This window comes from Martes martes (assembly GCF_963455335.1).
Source record: "Martes martes genome assembly, chromosome: 4".
NCBI classification, from domain to species: Eukaryota; Metazoa; Chordata; class Mammalia; order Carnivora; family Mustelidae; genus Martes; species Martes martes.
Window position 1 is genome coordinate 151,531,483 of NC_137891.1, and position 19,606 is coordinate 151,551,088.

Consider the following 19,606-nt stretch of genomic DNA (forward strand, 5'->3'; position numbering starts at 1 on the left):
AGCAATCACTAAAACAGTGAAATGCAGATTATAGTTATTAAGCCAAGGGTTGAAATGAAATGGAATACTTAAAAATAATAAATTCAGATGAAGGTAGAAAGAGATAATAGAACAAAAAATAAGATAGGATGAATATAAAAGCAATAAGACCATAACTACAATTAATATAAATTATCTCACATTCTTTTTTTTTTTTAAGATTTTATTTATTTATTTTAGAGAGCGCATACACCTGTGCCCATGCATCTGGGGAGGGATAAGAGGGGAGGGAGAGGAAGAGGGGAAAGACTCCCAAACAGACTCTGCACCAAGCTGGGAGCCTGACATAGCTCATTCCCTTGACCCTGAGATCATGACTGGAATGGAAACCAAGAGTGTGAGCCACCCAGGTGTCCCTGTCTCACATTCTTACTAGGAAGTAGAAATTGTGAGACTGGATAAAAAAGGAAAATGAAATATGTATGTACAAGAAACCCACTTTAAGTATAATATTAAAATGTATATAGGAAAATGCTAATCAGCATATGAAATGTTAGTAACATTTTATTATGTTGACATTAAGTGAAGTAGACTTCTGAACAAGGAATATTATTAAGGCCAAATGGAGACATTTTGTGATGAACATGGCAACTCATCACAGTCATCACAAAGACATAGTATCATAAATATGCACATATCTAATAACAGAGTTTGAAAGTATATGAAACAAAACCTGATAGAACTGATATGAAAAATGGACAAATCCACAGTGGTAATCGGAGATTACAGTATTCCTTTCTAATAGTAAATGTTCAGAACAACAGCAAATATGAACAACGTATCAACCAATTTGACCTATTTGAAGTGTTGTAGACTCCTCATAACCACAGCAAAATACATATTCTTTTCATGTGCAGTTGGTACATTCATTAAGGCAGAAAATATACTCAGCCATAAAACAACTCACTAAAGGTTTATAAAAACTATGTGACGTGTGTTCTCTGACAATAGTGGAATTAATAGAAATCAAGAGTCTGGAAAATCCTGATATATTTGGAAATTAAACAACATTTCTAAATAAACATAGGTCAAAGAAGGAATCACAAAAGAAATTAGAAAATATGTTGAACTGAATTACGATGGAAACATGGCATATCAACATTTGTTTGATGCTGACAAAGTGGTATTGAGAGGGAAATTTGTAGTTCAAATGCCTAATTACAAAAGAAGAAAGTTCTAGAAGTAATGTTTAGCCCTTCTACTAAGAAATAGGAAAAGTGTCCCCTTCCCTCCTTCCACTTACAGCAACAGGATTTACCTTCACTCCTAAAACAGCTAAATAAGCCACCCAAAATGCTTAGAAGGAATAATATTAGGAATAGTGTCTATGCTCACATGCTGAATTGGAAAACCTCAAGGCTTTTGCATTGGTATCAGGGAATAATTAGCATTAGGTTAAATACTTGGGTGATACTCACTGACATCTTAATAGCAAGACCCAAGCACATTGAACTGTTTCCAAGTTACTTACCTGCATTTTAGAACAAAGCCCAAGAATATTTATAGGAATAAAAAAGTATTCATTGCCCATCAAAGCAAAATTCACAATGTCTGGCATCCAATAAAAATTGCCAGGCATTCAAAGATGCAGAAAAACCTGGCCCATAATAAGGTGAATAATTAAAAACAACTCAGAACTGACATAGATTTTGGAATTAGCAGGTATGGACATTAAAATGGTTTTTTAACTCTCTTACACTTACATTTAAAACAGAGTGTAAAAGGGTAAAAAATGTGAGCAGGCTTGTGGTTGCCTGTGATGGCAGAGTTCAATAAACTGGGGTTAATGCAAGATGATATGTGAGAATGATAATGTGAAAGAGGCCATAAGAAGGGTTCTTGGGAACCTTTATAATGATAGGATGTTTCGCATTAAGAGAGTACTAGGCCTGACTGTGAGGCAGCAGATTTTGCCTAAAGAGCAGTGGACAGAATATGAAAAGGATAAATTCTACCTTGAACCATATCTGAAAGAAGTTATTTGGGGAAGAAAGAGATGGGCAAAGAAATAATCATGGAATTGAAATCTGTGGTAGCAGCTGCCCTATTTTTTATTTTTAAGAAGTTGAGTATATTTTTAAGAAGTTGAGTAAACATGAAATGTACAATTTAGAACTATTTAAGCTGCAAATGTATTACTTTAAATAAATGTCTACTGTAATTATAAAAAATATAAAAATAAAAAAGAGGAAAGATTTAAAATAAGACATTGGAAATATTAAAATGACCCAAACTGAGTGTCTAGAGATGAAGACCATGATGTCTGAGATGAAAATTTTACTAGATGGGTTTAACAGATTAGACAGTGAAGAAGAAAAGATTAGTAAATTTGAAGACATCACAACCACTTTAGAAAAGAGTGGCAGTTTCCTACAAAGTTATTATACAATGGCCTTTCCTCTTCTAGGTATTTACCCAAGAGAAATGAAAGCATGTCTATCAAAACTATATACACTGTTGTTTATGGCAATTTATTTGTAAAAGCACCAAATGTAGATAACCCCAAATACCTGTAAACCAGTGGATGGATAAACACATTGTTGTATATCTATATAATGTAATATTACTTAGTGATAAAAGTCTTGTTACACACAACAATGTGAGAGAATTTCAGACTTTTTTGAGTGAAAGAAGCCAGATTTAATAAGTATATTATGCAATTCCATTTATAGAAAATCTTAGATAATGCTAACTAAATCATAGTTACAGAAATTAAATCAGCAGTTCTCTGGGGATGAAGTAAGGAGAGTATAGAGGAATTACCAAGGGGCATAAAAAACCTTGTGGGGGGGGTGATGGATAAATTTACAACCTTTTTTTTTTTTTTTTAAGATTTTATTTATTTGACTAAGAGAGACACAGCAAGAGAGGGAACACAGGCAAGGGGAGTGGGAGAGGGAGAAGCAGGCTTCCAGGTGAGCAGGGAACTTGATGCAGGGCTCGATCTAAGCCGAAGGCAGAGGCTTAACAACAGAGTCACCCAGGTGCCCCTAAATTTATAATCTTGATTATGATGAATTTCACTTTTTGGATATATTTGTCAAAAATTATGAGATTGTAGGGGCGCCTGGGTGGCTCAGTGGGTTAAAGCCTCTGCCTTCGGCTCAGGTCATGATCTCAGGGTCCTGGGATCGAGTCCCGCATCGGGCTCTCTGCTCAGCGGGGAGCCTGCTTCTTCCTTTCTCTCTCTCTCTCTCTCTGCCTGCCTCTCTGCCTACTTGTGATCTGTGTCTGTCAAATAAATAAATAAATAAATCTTTAAAGAAAAAAAAAGAGCAAATAAAATTCCAAAGTAACTATAGAAGGAAGCAAATTATGTGTGTACACACAAGCAGAAATCTATAAAGCAGAAAATGGATAAATAGTAGAGAAAATGAACAAAATAAATAAAACTTTCAGCTTTTTTTGAGAAGATGAATAAAATTGATAATTCACTTGCTACTGTGAATAAGAACAAAAGAAAGAAAGCACAAGTTGTTCGTATTGGAAGTGAAAGGAACCTATAGACATTAAATGGGCTATAAGGCAACATCAAGAACAAATTTATGCCAGTAAATTTAAAAGATACATCAAACTTTAAGTAGCTATAAAGATTATTTTAGAGATACAAAATATAGCCAACAGAAGAAAAAATAAAAAATCTGAGTAGGGGGGCGCCTGGGTGGCTCAGTGGTTTAAAGCCTCTGCCTTTGGCTCAGGTCATGATCTCAGGGTCCTGGGATAGAGCCCCGCATTGGGCTCTCTGCTCAGCGGGGAGCCTGCTTCCCCTCCTTCTCTCTGTCTGCCTCTCTTCCTACTTGTGATCTCTGTCTGTCAAATAAATAAAAGTCTTTAAAAAAAAAAAATCTGAGTAGGTGTGTATCCAATATATAAATTGAGTTGATAATCAAAAACATTCCCCAAAAGCAAACCCAATATTATATGTCTTCACTGGTAAAGTCTATCTAATATTAAAGGAAGAAATACTAGCAATCGTTCATAAATAGAGAAAGTAGAAAGTATTTCTTAATTCATTTCATGAAATCAGCATTACTCTAGTACTAAAACCAGGCAAAAACATTACAGGAAAAGAAAGCTACAGACCAATATTTCTTAAAATTATATAGGCAGAAAATCTTTACAAAATATTTGCAGGTTGGGGTGCCTGGGTGGCTCAGTTGGTTAAGGTCCGACTCGATTTTGGCTCAGGTCATGATCTCAGTTTCACGAGATCAAGCGCCAAGTTGGGCTCTGTGCTCAGCATAGGGCTTGCTTGTCTTTGTCCCTCTGCCCCTGACCACGCTCTTGAGCTCTCTTGCTCACATGCTCTCAAATAAATAAATAAAATCTTAAAAAAAAATTTGCAAGTTAAATTTAGTAAAATACAATAAAATACATACATATGTATGTAATATACCTCATGGTCAAGTGAGTTTATCCAGGAATGCAAAGCTTGCTTAACAGCTTATAATTTATTTTTGTAATTCACCATATTAGAATAATAAGTGAGAAAATTCATCTGATCATTTCAGTAAGTGGAAGAAAAAGCACTCAACATTCCTGTTGAAAATTTAAAAAAACAACAACAACTAACAACTAGTAAGAATAGAGGGAAACTTTGTCAACCTCATAAAACACATTGCTGAAGAACATACAACTAATATAATACTTGATAATTAAAGACCAAATTCTTCCCTCCTTAAGATTAAGAACAATGCAAGGTCCACTTGTAACACATCTATTCAGTGCTTTATAGAAGATACGCATTATCCATGAAGCACACAAAAAGATGATCAGTGTCATTAGTTATTATTAATAATCAGGGAATATAAATTAAAGCCACATTTAGAAACCATAGCCACCGGAATGGCTAAAATTAAAAGGACAGAAAATTCTTTTTGTTGATAGTGATATGAAGCCATTGGAACTTTGGTGGAATTCGTAATGGTATAATCACTTGGGAAAACAGTTTGGCAGTTTTTTTTTTTTTTTTTTAAAGATTTTATTTATTTATTTGACAGACAGAGAGCACAAGCAGGCAGAGAGGCAGGCAGAGAGAGAGGAGGAAGCAGGCTTCCTGCTGAGCAGAGAGCCCGATATGGGGCTCGATCCCAGGACCCTGGGATCATGACCTGAGCCGAAGGCAGAGGCTTTAACCCACTGAGCCACCCAGGTGCCCCTGGCAGTTTTTAAAATAAAGTTAATCATACAGTCTAGCAATTCCGTTCTTAGGTGTTTGTTCAAGAGAAATCAACACATATTTACAAAAGGGTTTACACAATGTTCATTGTAGCTTTATTTGCACTAGGGAAAAAATATAAACACTGCAGATGTTCATCAGCTGGAGAATATATAAACAAATACTGCAATATCCATATGTATTTTATTTGTTGCTGTGTAACAAATGACTCAAAATTTAGCTGGTTAAGAAAATTTGTTATCTCACCATTTGTGTAGATAAGGAATCCAGGCGTGGCTTAGCTAGGCTGCAATCAGTATGTCATCTCAAGGCTCATCTCAGGGAAGTATAAACTTTTGAGGTCACTGATGTGGTTGCTGACAGATTCATTTCCATGTGGGCTATTGAACCAAGAGACTCAGCTCTTCACTCAGTCTTGGTTGGAGGCTGCCCTCTGTTCCTTACTATGTTTGCCTCTCTCTATACCAGTTTGCTTTCATCAGAGAGAACAAGTAAAGGGCAAGAGAGAGTGTGTAGCAAGATGGAGACCATAGTCTTAAAATCTGTCTCAGTAGTCACATCCCATCACCATTATTATATTTGCTTCATTGAAGTAACTTGGTGCAGCTCACACTCATGGGAGAGGGAATTACAAAGGGCATGAATACCATAAGGGTGGGGAGTATTGGAAGCCATTTCAGAAGCTGCCTACCTTACAATGTAATGAAATACTACTAAATAATGAAAAATAAACTTATTGGTACACACAACAGTGTAGCTGAATGTCAAAAACATTAAGTAGAGCAAAAGAACCCAGACAGAAAAGATAACAGAACTGATCTTTAGAGTGAGAAGAAAGGTCAGTGGTTGGGTGGGAGAAGGTTTTTGTTTCAAAGAGGTATGAGTATCTTTTTGTGATATAGGAAATGTCCTTTATCCTAATTGTGGTAGTGGTTACAGTGGTGTATATATTGTCAAAATTCATGAGTGAATTTTATATGTATATCATATACATATACATATATGTATATGTATATACATAGGTATATACATACATACACATATACATATACATATGATATACATATATATATGTATATCATAATCTGAGTTGGGTTTTTTTGAAAGTATGTTACTGGATTCAATGGACTCTTTTACAAAAGTCTTTTTGCAGTTTTACTGAGATATATTTGATATGCAGCACTGTATATTTTTGAAGTGTACAGAGTAATGACTTGACTTGCATATATCGTAAAGTGATTACCACAGTAAGTTTAATTAACATCCATCATCTTATGTAAATACACAAAAAAGGGGGGGTTTCTCCCTGTACTGGGAACCCCAAGGATTTACTCTCTTAACAATGGCGTTTATTTGTTTGCTTATTTATTTATTTATTTATTTTAATTCCCAAAGATTTAATGTTAACAAAAATAATGATTTGTGGGGCACCTGGGTGGCTCAGTGGGTCAAGCCTCTGCCTTCAGCTCAGGTCATGATCTCAGGGTCCTGGGATCAAGCCCCACATCAGGTTCTCTGCTCAGCAGGGAGCCAGCTTCCTCCTCTCTCTGCCTGCCTTTCTGCCTGCTGGTGAACTCTGTCTCTCAAATAAATTAATTTAAAAAAATGATTTGTTTTCTACCATTTTCTTTTAGCATGAAAACAAAAGTCACTGAACAAAAAATAGTTTTCCATTATCCAGTAAATGGGCATGTCTTAGAAAAAAGTAATTTTGGAAGTATATTCTAATAATCCCTCCTAAGCTGGAGGGATTACCTGAAGGAAAAGAAATCCTAGGTGTGGAGTCTCTCTAAATAAGGGCATGTTTCTTAAAATGACCCCCATGAACACCAAGACCCTTGGGGAGATCAATTTTTTTTCACTTATTTCAAATTCCCCCACTGAAGTTTCAGCAACTTTAAAATAAACCACATAGTAGTGTTAACTGTAGTCTTCATGTTATATATTATATCCCCAGCGCTTTTATTATAACTGGAAATTGTACCTGTTGAACACCTTCATCCAATTCCCAACTCTCCACTTCTGGTTTCTACAAATCTGATCTCTTTTTCTGTTTGTCTCTTCTTCTTCTTCTTTTTTTAATCCATATGTAAGTGAGATATATAGTACTTGTCTTTCTATATCTGACTTCTTTTCACTTAGCATAATGCCCTCAGGGTCTGTTCATGTTATAAAAAATGGCAGGATTTCTTTCTTTTTTTATGTCTGAATAATATTGAAATGTATACATACATCACAACTTCTTTATTCATTCATCCATCATTGGACAATTAGATTGCTTCAGTATTTTGGCTATTGTAGATAATGCTGCTTTGAACATGGGGCTGTAGATATCTCTTCGATATGGTGTTTTTGTTTCCTTTGGATATGTTGCTGGATGATATGGTAGTTCTGTTTTTAATTTTTTGAGAACCCTCCATGCTGTTTTCTCTAGTGCTTGTACTAATTTACAATTCTACAGTGCACAAGGGTTCCCTTTTCTCCACATCTTTGTAGAATTTGTTATTGTTCGTCTTTTGATAGAAGCCATTCTAATAGGCATGAGGTGATATCTCATTGTGGTTTTGACTTGAATTTCCCTAATAATTAGTGATGCTGAGCATCTTTTCATTTACCTGTTGGCCATTTGTATATCTTTTTTGGAAAAGTATCTGTTCAGGTCCTTTGCCTATTTTTAAAAAAAGATTTGTTTTGTTTATTTTAGAGAGTGAGAAAGAACAAGGGGAGGGACAGAGAAGAGGGAGAGAATCCTTAAGCAGACTTCCCACTGAGTGTGGAGCCTAACACAGGGCTTGATCCCAAAACCCTGATATCATGACCTGAGCTGAAACCAAGAGCTGGATGCTTAACCAACTGAGCTACCCAGACACTCTTGCCCATTTTTAATTGGAGTGTGTGTGTATGTGTATATGTGTTTTGGTATTGTGTTGTGAGTTGTTTATATATTTTGGATATTGACTCCCTATCAGATACATGGTTTGCAAGTTCAGTGGACTGCTCTTAATGACAGGTGCATATCTGCACATTTTTCTAAGTGACATACTAGGGTGCTGTAGTGGCAATGCCATTTTGTGTTAAGATCTTTGGTGTCAGAAGGACCCAGATACACATACTGGCTCTGAAACTTGCTGCATTCTAGTACTTCACTGACCTAAATTATTTTGGATATCCCTAAAACAATAATTACTGTTTATTTAGAATTTATTCTGGCCAAATACTATGCTAGACATTTATGTGTGTATTACCTAAGTTGATATAAATCAAAATAATCAACATTTTTTGAAACACACACTAATACAAAATATTTCCATGTCTTATGTGATTTAATGCAGAAACCCAATTAAGTGTTGGTACTATAATTATCCCTACTTTACAAAAGAAGAAATTGAGATCAACAGAATAAATTTTTAAAATATGAGGAACTCAGGGTGCTGTCAAGATTCTGGTTTTGTTTTCCATTCTTCTCTACCTGTGGAATTAAACTTTTTATATGTTATCCAAGCTTGTTGAAAGAGTAACTGCAACTTCAACTTAAAATCTATTTTTGTTTTTTTCTTTAAGAAACCTCTGTTAGGTTATGAATGCTGAGTATTTCCAGGAGTCTAAGTAGAAGGTGTCAGGTGAAGGTCAGTTTCTAAGAGGAAAGCACTGAGCGGAATTGAAAGAGCATAAGCTCAGTTCCAGACAAGGACAGCTCTAGAAATACTAACCTTAGCCATAAATGAAAAGTCAATGTTTATATGTATTTAATATAAAAAGTGTGGCTCATTTTCCTACCATTTCCATAAATTCTTTGTCAGCAGTGACATTTTTGAAGCCTAAAGTTGATAAAGGTTTGTGCTTGTAAAATATATTATGACATTTAGTCACTATCAAAAGTGCCCAGATAGGAATTTTCTTTGGGGAAGTAAGACTTTGTCACTAAGGCCATGAAGCATTTAATTATAGCACTGCTTACTTTGGCACCTGTATTTCCATAGTACTGTGTAGCATAACTTTTTTTCCCCCTTCATTTGTCAGCATGGAATATTTTTCCTCTTTTAATATATAACATAATCAGGTTTTTAAATATTCAATCACTTACTATAAATGGGGTTGAGTTATGTGTTAATCTGAAAGTATAGACTAGGGGTGTGTGGGTGACTCAGTTAAATGTCCAACTTTTGATTTCAGCTCAGGTCGTGATCTCAGGGTCCTGAGTTTGAGCCCACATGGAGTTCCATGCTGGATGTGAAGCCTGCTTAAGATTCTTTCCCTCTCCGTTTGCCCCTTTCCCTGCTCATGCACTCTCTCTCTCTCCAAAAATAAAGAATGAAAAAGTATACTTTTAAAAATACACTTTTTAAATTTTGTATTTATTTTATTTTATTTAATATTTTATTTATTTATTTGACAGATGGAGACACAGAGAAGCAGGCAGAGAGAGAGGAGGAAGCAGGCTCCCTGCTGAGCAGAGAGCCCAATGCAGGGCTCTATCCCAGGATCCTGGGATCATGACCTGAGCCGAAGGCAGAGGCTTTAACCCACTGAGCCACCCAGGCGCCCCTAAAAATACACTTAAAAAAAAAAAGTATAGATTAGCAACAACCTAATAAAAGTAAATATATGCAATGCTTGTATATTCTGATTCAACAATCTGCTTAATATATTGTAGTTCTAGAAATTAGCTGATTAATTTATTAGTAGACTTGATTCCTGAAAAACAATTTGTGGAACACTGGGAAAATTTTGATTCCTCACTGTTTTTCATTAGCATCGTGTTCATTTTTGCCTTTTTACCTTTAAGTCTTTTGTCTTCATTGAATAGAATAACTTTTGGTGTGCACTCCTTCATGACCCAGCTATCCTTCAATCTGGGTTTAAGTCTCATCTCTCTCATAAAGCCTTCTCTACTTATCCAACACAATTTTTTTTTCTTTTCTGAAATTCTGTTGCTTTTCTCTTTAATGTAATTTAAATTGTCTTCTAGATTATATACATTGACTTTATTTTTTCAGCTGCTTTCATGGATGTTATTTCCTTTTATCCTTAGACCCTAGAAATAGTTAAGAAAGGCAATATTATTCTCCATTTTATGATACAAAAACTAAGAATAGATATTTATTTCTTGAAGATAAGGCTTCAGCCCAAATCTTCATTCTAAAATCTGCTTTGCTTATACTGTATCACTTCAAGTTTTATACTTTACCTGCTATTTGTACCACATGCTGAGCACATAGTGGTATTTTCAGTTGATTGGTTTAAAGTAAGTTGTTTCTAATCAAACTGGTATCTATTTCTTTTAAAGAGCTATGCAATTAATTAACTAATTAATTTTGGAGTCTTTTGTCATAATTTATCTTGAAGCCTGAGTTCTTCAAAGGGGCAACATTTGTTTGTTTAAGATTTAAAGTTTGGACTATGGAAATTATTCTTATTTATTTATCAATGTCCTTGTGTACCACATGCCTAATATTATTGGTAGCCCTGGATATGGACAAATGTTGATTGCATTATTTTGTTAGTAATATTCAGTCTTTTCTTATTTATGCAGGAGAGATTAAACAGATTCTAGAAAATGAACTTCAGATACCTGTGTCTAAAATGCTGTTGAAAGGCTGGAAGACCGGAGATGTGGAAGACAGTGTGAGTTTCTTAATTGCCTAGAAATAAAAGGAAATTAAGTCATGCAATTGACTAAATGATATATAAAAATTGGTTTTTATTAGTTTTCTTACATATGACAGAAGTAGATTTTGGTAATAGCAACTTATTTTAAGGAATCAGCAAATAGTGTTTTTCAAGTTAAAACATTTTCATGGTAAACCAACAATAGTTTTGAATGAGTTAGGTATGTAATTGAAAACACTATATGGCATGTTTTTCCTGTTTCTGTTATATAGGAGTTAGTTTGGCATTCTCTTTTGAGAGCTTTTACTTTTTTATCAAACCTCGTAGGGTGTCAGTAATCACCCTGGAATAATTACTGAACAATTACTTATTGGCCTGCAAGAAGTCATGCACAATGTATACATGTATGCCAAATATTGATTATGGAACAAAGATAATAATAAGAAAGTTTTTTAAACTTGGAAAATTTAATGATAAGAATAAAGTAATAAAGTAAATCAACAACCTCGGTAGAAATAAAACACTAAAATGCATTAATTTATATGGCTGTATCATTTATTTGTTCATTTATTGAGAAGTTTATGGATATGCATCTGTTGCACATTACATTTTCAGTAGTTTGTGTAGAGAAAGGCAGTTATTTTGAAAATGTTCTTAAAGCAGTCTGTTCTAATATTTGAACGTAGTCTTTTGTTACCGACAATATCTTCAGTTACTTATTTCTGTCTACTCTTTTCTTAAGGTGATTTCTGCTATTCCTATGCCATTAATTTTCTGATTGCTCCCAAATTTATATTTCCGGGTTATACTTCTGTGAATTCATGTATCCAAATTGGTAATTCACTTTGTACTTGCATACCTTATGACATCTCTATTAGCATGTTTAAAATGGAGCTCTTGGTTTTCCTTTCCATGCTATTTCTCTACCAGTTACCCCCCAATAAACAACAGCACTATATAGCCACTGCTCAATCCAAAAATATGGGCATCCAGTCTTTTCCCATTTCAAACAATACCTAATCCTGTGGTAAGTCCTATAGCTTCTGTCTCCAAAATATATTTCAACTCTGATCACTTTTCAGTATTTTTATTGAGCTGCCTAGACCATTAGCATCTTTTGCCCAGACCAGTGTAATAGCTTCATCATGTTTTTCCAGCTTCCTTTCCTGGGTTCTTCCTTACATTATCCACAGGGTGGCCAGAATGATCTTTCAAGAACATAAATTGAATTATATCACTCTCCTGTTAAAACAGTTTTTTATTGCACTTTGGATAAAATTCATGCTACTCACCATGGTTCAAAAGGCATTATATTATTTACCCAATGTTCACCTCTACAGCCTCATCTTCAGCCTTTCTTATCGTCACATGCCATGATGCAGCCATAGAAACCCCCTTTTAATTCTTCTATTAGACCCAAGCACTTTATATCTTTACCTGTACCTTCGACTGCTTGGAATGCCTTACCCCCAGTTCTTCACATGGGTGGCTCTGTTTCATCCTTCAGGTCTCAGTTTAAACATTACTTTCTCTAACAGGCCTCCATATAAAATTAGGTTCCCATCCCAGCAATTTCTACCATAGTCCCATGAGTAAATGCTTGTGAAATGAAGGAATGAATAAATAACTTAAAGAAAGTATCCATTTATATAATCACGCCATATGCGACTTGAGGGGGAAGATTTAGTGGAAAATCTTTGGGTCGTGGTGTGGCAACAGGTTAGTAGTGACTTGATCAAGTGGTAAGAGTAAGCATTTATCAGTAATCCAACAATTAAAATAATGAAAGATAGAAAGGTAAAAAATAATTTTCCTATGTGTATATGCATGTGTTTTATTTGCATGTTAACTCTGTCGAGGTAACACAGAACACTTTCAAAGGACATACATATTTGACATAAAGATTTGGAACTTAGAGGTGAAATTATGAGTAATTGCCTATTACAGTGTTTTGTTTTGTTTTTTTTTTAAGGTTTTATTTATTTATTTGACAGAAATCACAAGTAGAGAGGCAGGCGGGGGGCGGGGGGGGGAGCAGGTTCTCTGCTGAGCCAAGAGCCTGATGTGGGGCTTGATCCCAGGACCCTGAGATCATGACCTGATCCGAAGGCAAAGGCTTTAACCCACTGAGCCACCCATGCACCCCTTATTACAGTGTTTTTGCAGACCATTGGTTACAGACCAGTAATGGGTTGTGAAGTGAGTTGAATGGGCTATAGTCAGCATTAAAAAAAAATAAATAGAAGATGTCAAGAGTATATTACAAGTAGTAAGGGTATTTTTATTTAGCATATAGCTAATATTAGTCTAATGAAGTCCCAGTGTCCATGGAGTAAGGCTGTATACTTAGTAAGATGGACCTTCTTGTGGAGGGATCAAGGATTAGTTCTTCATGTTTTATGCTTGGGTAACATCAGACCCCTGTCTCTACTTCCATCTCAGGGATAAGAGAGATTCCTACATTTACTCCACTTGCTTTCCAACACTTTCAGCCTTAGCATTATTGTTTGATTAAACCAGGACTAATTTTATTACATCTTTTCTCCCTGTTTATGCCAGTCACTTCAAGGAGTCTAAGATTCTCATATCACCCCTCACTCAGATTTCCGTAGTTTCTGCTTAGGTAGTATCTATCTCTATCCTTTTTGTTTACAATACCTAAAACCTATTTGCTGTTCCCTATGGAACTAATTTTATCATTAGCCAAATTCCTTCTGTTGTCAACCTCTTCCCTGCATTTCTTTCACCATCTTCCTCTGACTGAAACCTGCCTTCCTGAGGACATTGTTTCACTATAGCCTTCTCAGTGTTAATTGCTTTTCTTTAGCAGCCATCATACTACTAGATTATCTGGTAAAATATGTGTCCTTATTGTACTTCACTTCCACTTCCAGACCTTTTGTAGTCCTTCCTCTCAAAAAAACCTTCAGCTTTGAATTTCTTGTTAAAAGGTCATTACCTACTTATTGAGGTTATCTCTCCTACTTCCTGATGATTTTAAGGTCCTGGTGTATAATTGTTCTTTGTCTTAATTCTTAGTAATTTACTCTTTATAAGTGGTTCCTCAATACTTTGGACTCTTGGTTTCTTGAATTTCTTTACTACAGAAATCTTTTCCTCTACCCTGCATCAGCTATATCTTCCCCTGGTCCTGTTATTTAATTATGATTCTCAGATCTTAATTTCAGGCTTCTATTTTCTGCCTACCATCTCTTATCTTTGTAGCTCATTTTCTTTGGTACTTTCACTCCAGCAATCCTTTCACACTACTTAGGCCTCCAGTCTATTGTTTCTATATCTGTTCATGATAATTACCTCCTTCATGTCCTCTCTTCCTTCCTTAGAGTGGATTAAATCCCACAATTAATCATTATAATCACTGTCTTGCATATAGTCTCAACTCTTTCCTTATGGATCCTGTATGACAAAAATTCTTATTTTCAATAAATCCAGCTCCAGCTATTCTGTGCCTTATGGCTGCAGGCAAACAAAATCATGGTATTGGTGTATCTTTAAAAAGATCATGATCATGATCTTTAGAGAGTCTCTTAATGTTGCTAGGCAATCGCAGTATATTTACCTGGTTTATCCACACTCCTAAATGGTTATTTTATACTTGTCCTTTCCTTAGACCTTTAAAGCACTTCTCCTTTATTCTCACTCTCAGCTTGACTACTTGTTTTGTTTCACTCATAAAACAAAGGCAATACAAGAAAATTTCTATAAGCTCCCAGCTTTGCCTCTGTTTATTTACCTGCATCTTACACACATGCTCTTTTGTTACTTGGGTGGCCTGTCCAGTCTCCTTTCAAAGACCATGCCTCCATGTTTGCTTTGGATTACATTCTCTGTCTCTTCTGGCCTATTCAAGGACTTCGCTCTTAATTCTTCTATGTGTTCCCTGTATCATCAATGTTTTCCTCTAGTAGGTCATTATCTCTAATAGAATGTAACCATAAAATGATGTTCTTTCTTCCATTTTTCTCTTGATCCCACTTCCCCTTCCAACAGTTGCTCCATTTCTCTAGTCCCCTTGATAACAAAACTTCCCCCAAAGACTTGTTTATATTTCTTGTCTCTTTTTCTCCCCAGGCCTCCTGAGCCCAGTCTAGGCAGAGAATTGTTAGTGCTCTTGTCAAAGTACTAGTGAAGTGATCATATAACTAAATTCAATGGTGATCTTTTCCAGTGTAATGATTTTTAAGTGCATGTATATGTGCAGTTTTATATCTTTAATTGATATCTCCACCTCAGACCTGTTCCCTAAATTCCAGATTGATATATCCAGCTGCTTGTCTTTTTCACTTAAATGCCTAATACACATTTCAAACTTACGTGCCCAAAATGGAAGTCCTCATCTTCAGTCTTTCCCGTTTCAATTGATAGTAACTTCATCCTTCCAGTTGTTCAGTCTAAAATCTTTAGGGTCATTACTGACTCCTTTCTGTCATAACCCGTATTCAGTGTGTCAAGAAATTCTTTTGGCACTATCTTCAAAATATATCCAGAATCCAGCTATTTTGCATCACTTCTACTATCACACTGACATAAGCCATTATCACCCTTATCTTCATAAATTCCATTAGCCTTCTGTGTGTTTTTACCCTCCACTGCTAACCCCTTCCCATCTGTTTTCAACATAGCTGACAAATAAATTCTTTTTAAATGTGAATCTGATCACGTCACTCCAGTAGTTTCCTGTTTCATTCAGAGTAAAAGTCAAAGACCATAGCTCAACACATTTCCTATCCCTACTATGACTGTTCTCTCTCTGACTTATCTCTACCAGTGTTCATTTGACTTCAGTTACATTGGACTTCTTGTTATTTGTTAAGCATCTTGTGGTGTTTTCTTTGCCTGAAATGTTGTTTTTCTGTATTTTCTCATGATTTGTTTTATCACCCTTTCACGTCTTTGCTCAGTTTTCACATTCTCCAAGTGAGCTCCACCCTGATCATCCAGTTTAAAATTACAAAACTTCCTAACCCCATATTCCTTACTCTCCTTCCCTGATCTATCTTTAGTCCAAGAAATTATCACTTTTTAATATTCAGTGACATAGCTTACTTACCTTATTTATTCCTACTAAAATGTAAAGCTCTATAAGAGAGATCAGGGGATTTAGACTGTTTTGTTTACCACTATATCCTCAGTGTTGGGAATAGTCCTGGCACAGAATAGGTGGCTCAATAAATATCTGTAGAATAAATATGTATGCCCTGGATTATAATGTAAAGATAAAAAAATGTGTTTCTTAATGCATTTTGCTGTCAAAAAAAAAAAGTTTGAGGGGCACCTGGGAGGCAGAGTTAGTTAACTGTTCAATTCTTGATCTCAGCTCACGTCTTAATCTCAGGGTTGTGAGTTTGTGCCCCAAGTTGGACTTCACACTGGGTGTGGAGCTTACTTTAAAAAAAAAAAAAAATGTTTGAACTACGTTAGTTTTTACTGTCAAGTTAGGAATTTGAAAGGTATGTAGTAATTTTACAGCCAAAAAATTTAGTGAACTTTTACGGCCAAAAAATTTAGTGAACTTTTGTATGGTTTTCAAGATGTAGTTCAGATGTATTCCAAGAGTAGTTTTTTACCCTAGATGGGTCATTTTAACAAAAAAGTTCTCTGGAGTAAGAGTGAAGTGACCTAGGTAACACTTGACTAGAGACCTCATCCAAGTCACCTTACTGCTCAGGCTCCAACTCCTCATCTATAAAGTCATTGGGTTGAGGTGCTCCCTGTGATCTTTTCTAGATCTTATGATTTCTGACAACCGACATTGCTACTTTTTGCTAAAATAATCCTGGAATGAAGTGCATATTAGTTTCAAGGATGTACTTCTTCAATGAAGAAATTAATGACTCTCAACTGTGTTCTTATCTATTGTATCTCATCATGAACTAAAGAATTTGTATTTTTTAATGTTCATATTTATGCTTATTTATGGTATATATAGGAGAAATAAGTTACTTGGTTTTAATAGTTCTGCATTATTCTGTTTAGGAAATTGTTAAAAGTTTCAAAAAACTACAATATTGAAAAGTTTTAAGAACTTTAGGGGAAAAGTAATGTACAACAACAGTCATTTGTTTGTTTGTCTTTTATTTTTCTTTTTCAGACCGTCTTAAAATCGCTGCATTTGCCAAAAAACAACAGTCTTTATGTCCTTACACCAGACTTGCCACCACCTTCATCATCTAGTCATACTGGGTAAGGTGTTTACTTTTCCTGAGAATCTGAAATTAAGCTTGATTATTAAGTTGCTTTAAGCTGTATATAAATACCAAAATGAAATCAAATCAAACTCTTGTTGAAGCTTTAACTCACCAACAACTATTAACTACATAAACTTTCAAACTATTTGGTTTAGATAGTTTGATTTTAGTGGTGGAATTTTTTTCCAAAGAAAATCTTTTGCAAAACTTCATTATGGGACAAATAGTCAAAAATGATAGTGTTCTGTTTGAAGGGGAAGGACTAGTGTTGGAAGGAAGAGATTGAGAAAATGGAACTCTAGCTTCTCCCATGGCTAAAGAAGGCAAACCTTTGAGGAAAATTCATCAGGCACTGCAGAATACAGCTTGAAAAGCACTGATACAGCATTTTTATTAAGATTTTTATCTTTTTTTGGAATAAAGTATCTTGTTCTTTTTTCATTATTCACTCAGAACATTTATAGAATGGTAAATGATTTTGATACTAAATTATATATGATGTTATTATTGCTAAGTGAAACAAACTGATCTAAAGTACATGATGTTAATGATAGAGTAATAATTTTTGTGAGTACAGTATCATTCCAGAACTATGTTTAAGTTGTTTTTAGATTGTCTCTGTTTTTATACACATTTACTTCTTTTTTAATACTACTTGGTGATTTTGCTTAGTAGGGAGACCTGTGTGCCTAAACTTGGGATATTCTCAAACTTTTCCTACTGTATTAAATATCTTTATTATTATGTAGTAGTGTTGGGTCCCCCAATAATGGGTCCATGGTCAAAGGAGTGAGACTGATACAAAGTGAAGGTCAAGCAAAGCTTTATTTCGCGCCAAGCATCAAGAATCAAACCAACCGTCAAACAGACCAGTCGGGGCCGCCCCTTTCAGAGAGGGCAACCCCTCCCTGCCTCACAGACTAACTTTTATAGAGCAAAGACCATGTGGTTGGGCCTGGCCACACACAGGTGGCCAATGAGATCATAACACACAGAGAAAGCTGCACAGTCATGCTTGGTCACACATAAATGACCAGTTGAATTACAATTTACCCTATAGTAGACATTTGAACTAGCCTATCACCTTGGTCAGAATTGGCGCCCAAAAGGCGGGGCCCACACTCCTTAGTAGCTAGGGAGACAGTATGCGCGCTCTACTGATTGGATGTCTCCACCTGACCTGACCCACTCTTGTATTGGGCTTTGTTACCTGGGACTGGTTTCCTGGTCTTGCCATTTGAAGTAAGTTCCCCTGGGGGGGTGGGGCGCGGGGGGGGGGGGGGCAGGGTCAGTTTAAGTTTTACTGCATGAACAACATTCAACCAAGGTGGGGCCGCTCTGGCTAAATAGGCCCTTACAGTAGGAGGAGAAAATTCCTGTTTTTCTCTACTATGCTGCTCACAGGCCAGTTCTGGCTACCAAATGTATGGGGTTCTTTCCCCCCACACTGGGCAATTCTTCAATAGAAGCTTGATGTTCTATGATTTAAATAAATTATGATACCAGCTACCTGGAGATAGCATCTAATCCCATTAAGTTCAGGGCTCAGTTCCATAAGACTGTTCCCACAATGGACACTATTTCAAGTTGAGGTTGTCTACTGTGCTTCTGAACAATGGGTTATACATTGGATGTTCTCATAGCCCCCTTCTTGGGTTTGATAATTTGCTAGAATGGCTCACAGAATTCAGAAAAGTGCTCTAGTTACTATTACCAAATTATTACAAAACATATTTTAAAGAAATAAATGAACAGCCAGATGAACAGGTATATATAGGACAAGATATGGAAGTGTCTTGAGCACAGGAGCTTAAAGTTTGGAGTGCTATCCTCACAGCATGGATGCATTCTTGTTCACCAACTTGGAAGCTCTTTAAAACACTTCCAAAAAAGGTAAAAATAAAACACTTCAGCTAGGGTTTTTTTTTATCGAGGCTTTATTGCATAGGCAGGATTGACTAAATTATTGGCTATTAATAATTAACTCAACATCCAGCCCCTCTGCCCTCCCTACCAGTGTGGAGGCAGGGAGAATGCAGGTAGCTGAAAGTTCCAGCCCTTTAATCACTTGCTTGCTTTCCTCATCCGGAGGGTTTTTCTCAAAGTCATTAACTCATGAGCAAACTCTTGTGTGGCTGAAAGGGGCTTGTTATGAATAACAAAAGACCCCCTTCTCCTGCCGTCTGTAATACTCTTATCATTTAGAAAGTTCCAGGGGTTCTAGGGAGCTCTTGTGGAGGTTGGGGGAGAAGACCAAATGTATATTTCTTATAGATTATGCCATTACAAGTAGCTAGTAGCAAAAAAATTAAATTTGGCTTGTACCAAAGTAGAAATCACTGAACTGAAAAAAGTTAAATCTAAGGTAATTGTATTTGATAGTCTGTTAATAGTTCATTTTGGGTTAAGAATTTAATCACTGTTAAGGTTAGGTTAAGAATCAGTCACTGTTCATTTTCCATGTTAAGATCACATATTAATGGGAGGTTGAATTTGTACATCATTGCAAACAGCCAAACAGTACTTGTAGTCCTTGTGTTTATAGCAATGTTAATATCAACACTACATG

The 19,606-nt window shown here is 35.7% G+C and overlaps 1 protein-coding gene across 2 annotated transcripts in view; it reads left to right on the forward strand.

Annotated features, from left to right (window-relative positions):
* Positions 1–19,606, forward strand: part of FAF1 (Fas associated factor 1) — a 464,195-nt gene that overhangs the window by 172,479 nt on the left and 272,110 nt on the right. For both annotated transcript variants that reach the window (XM_080801413.1, XM_080801414.1), the window contains 2 exons: positions 10,752–10,843; positions 16,941–17,032. In XM_080801413.1, coding sequence (XP_080657539.1) covers positions 10,752–10,843; positions 16,941–17,032 — 184 coding nt within the window. The remainder of the gene's footprint in view (positions 1–10,751; positions 10,844–16,940; positions 17,033–19,606) is intronic.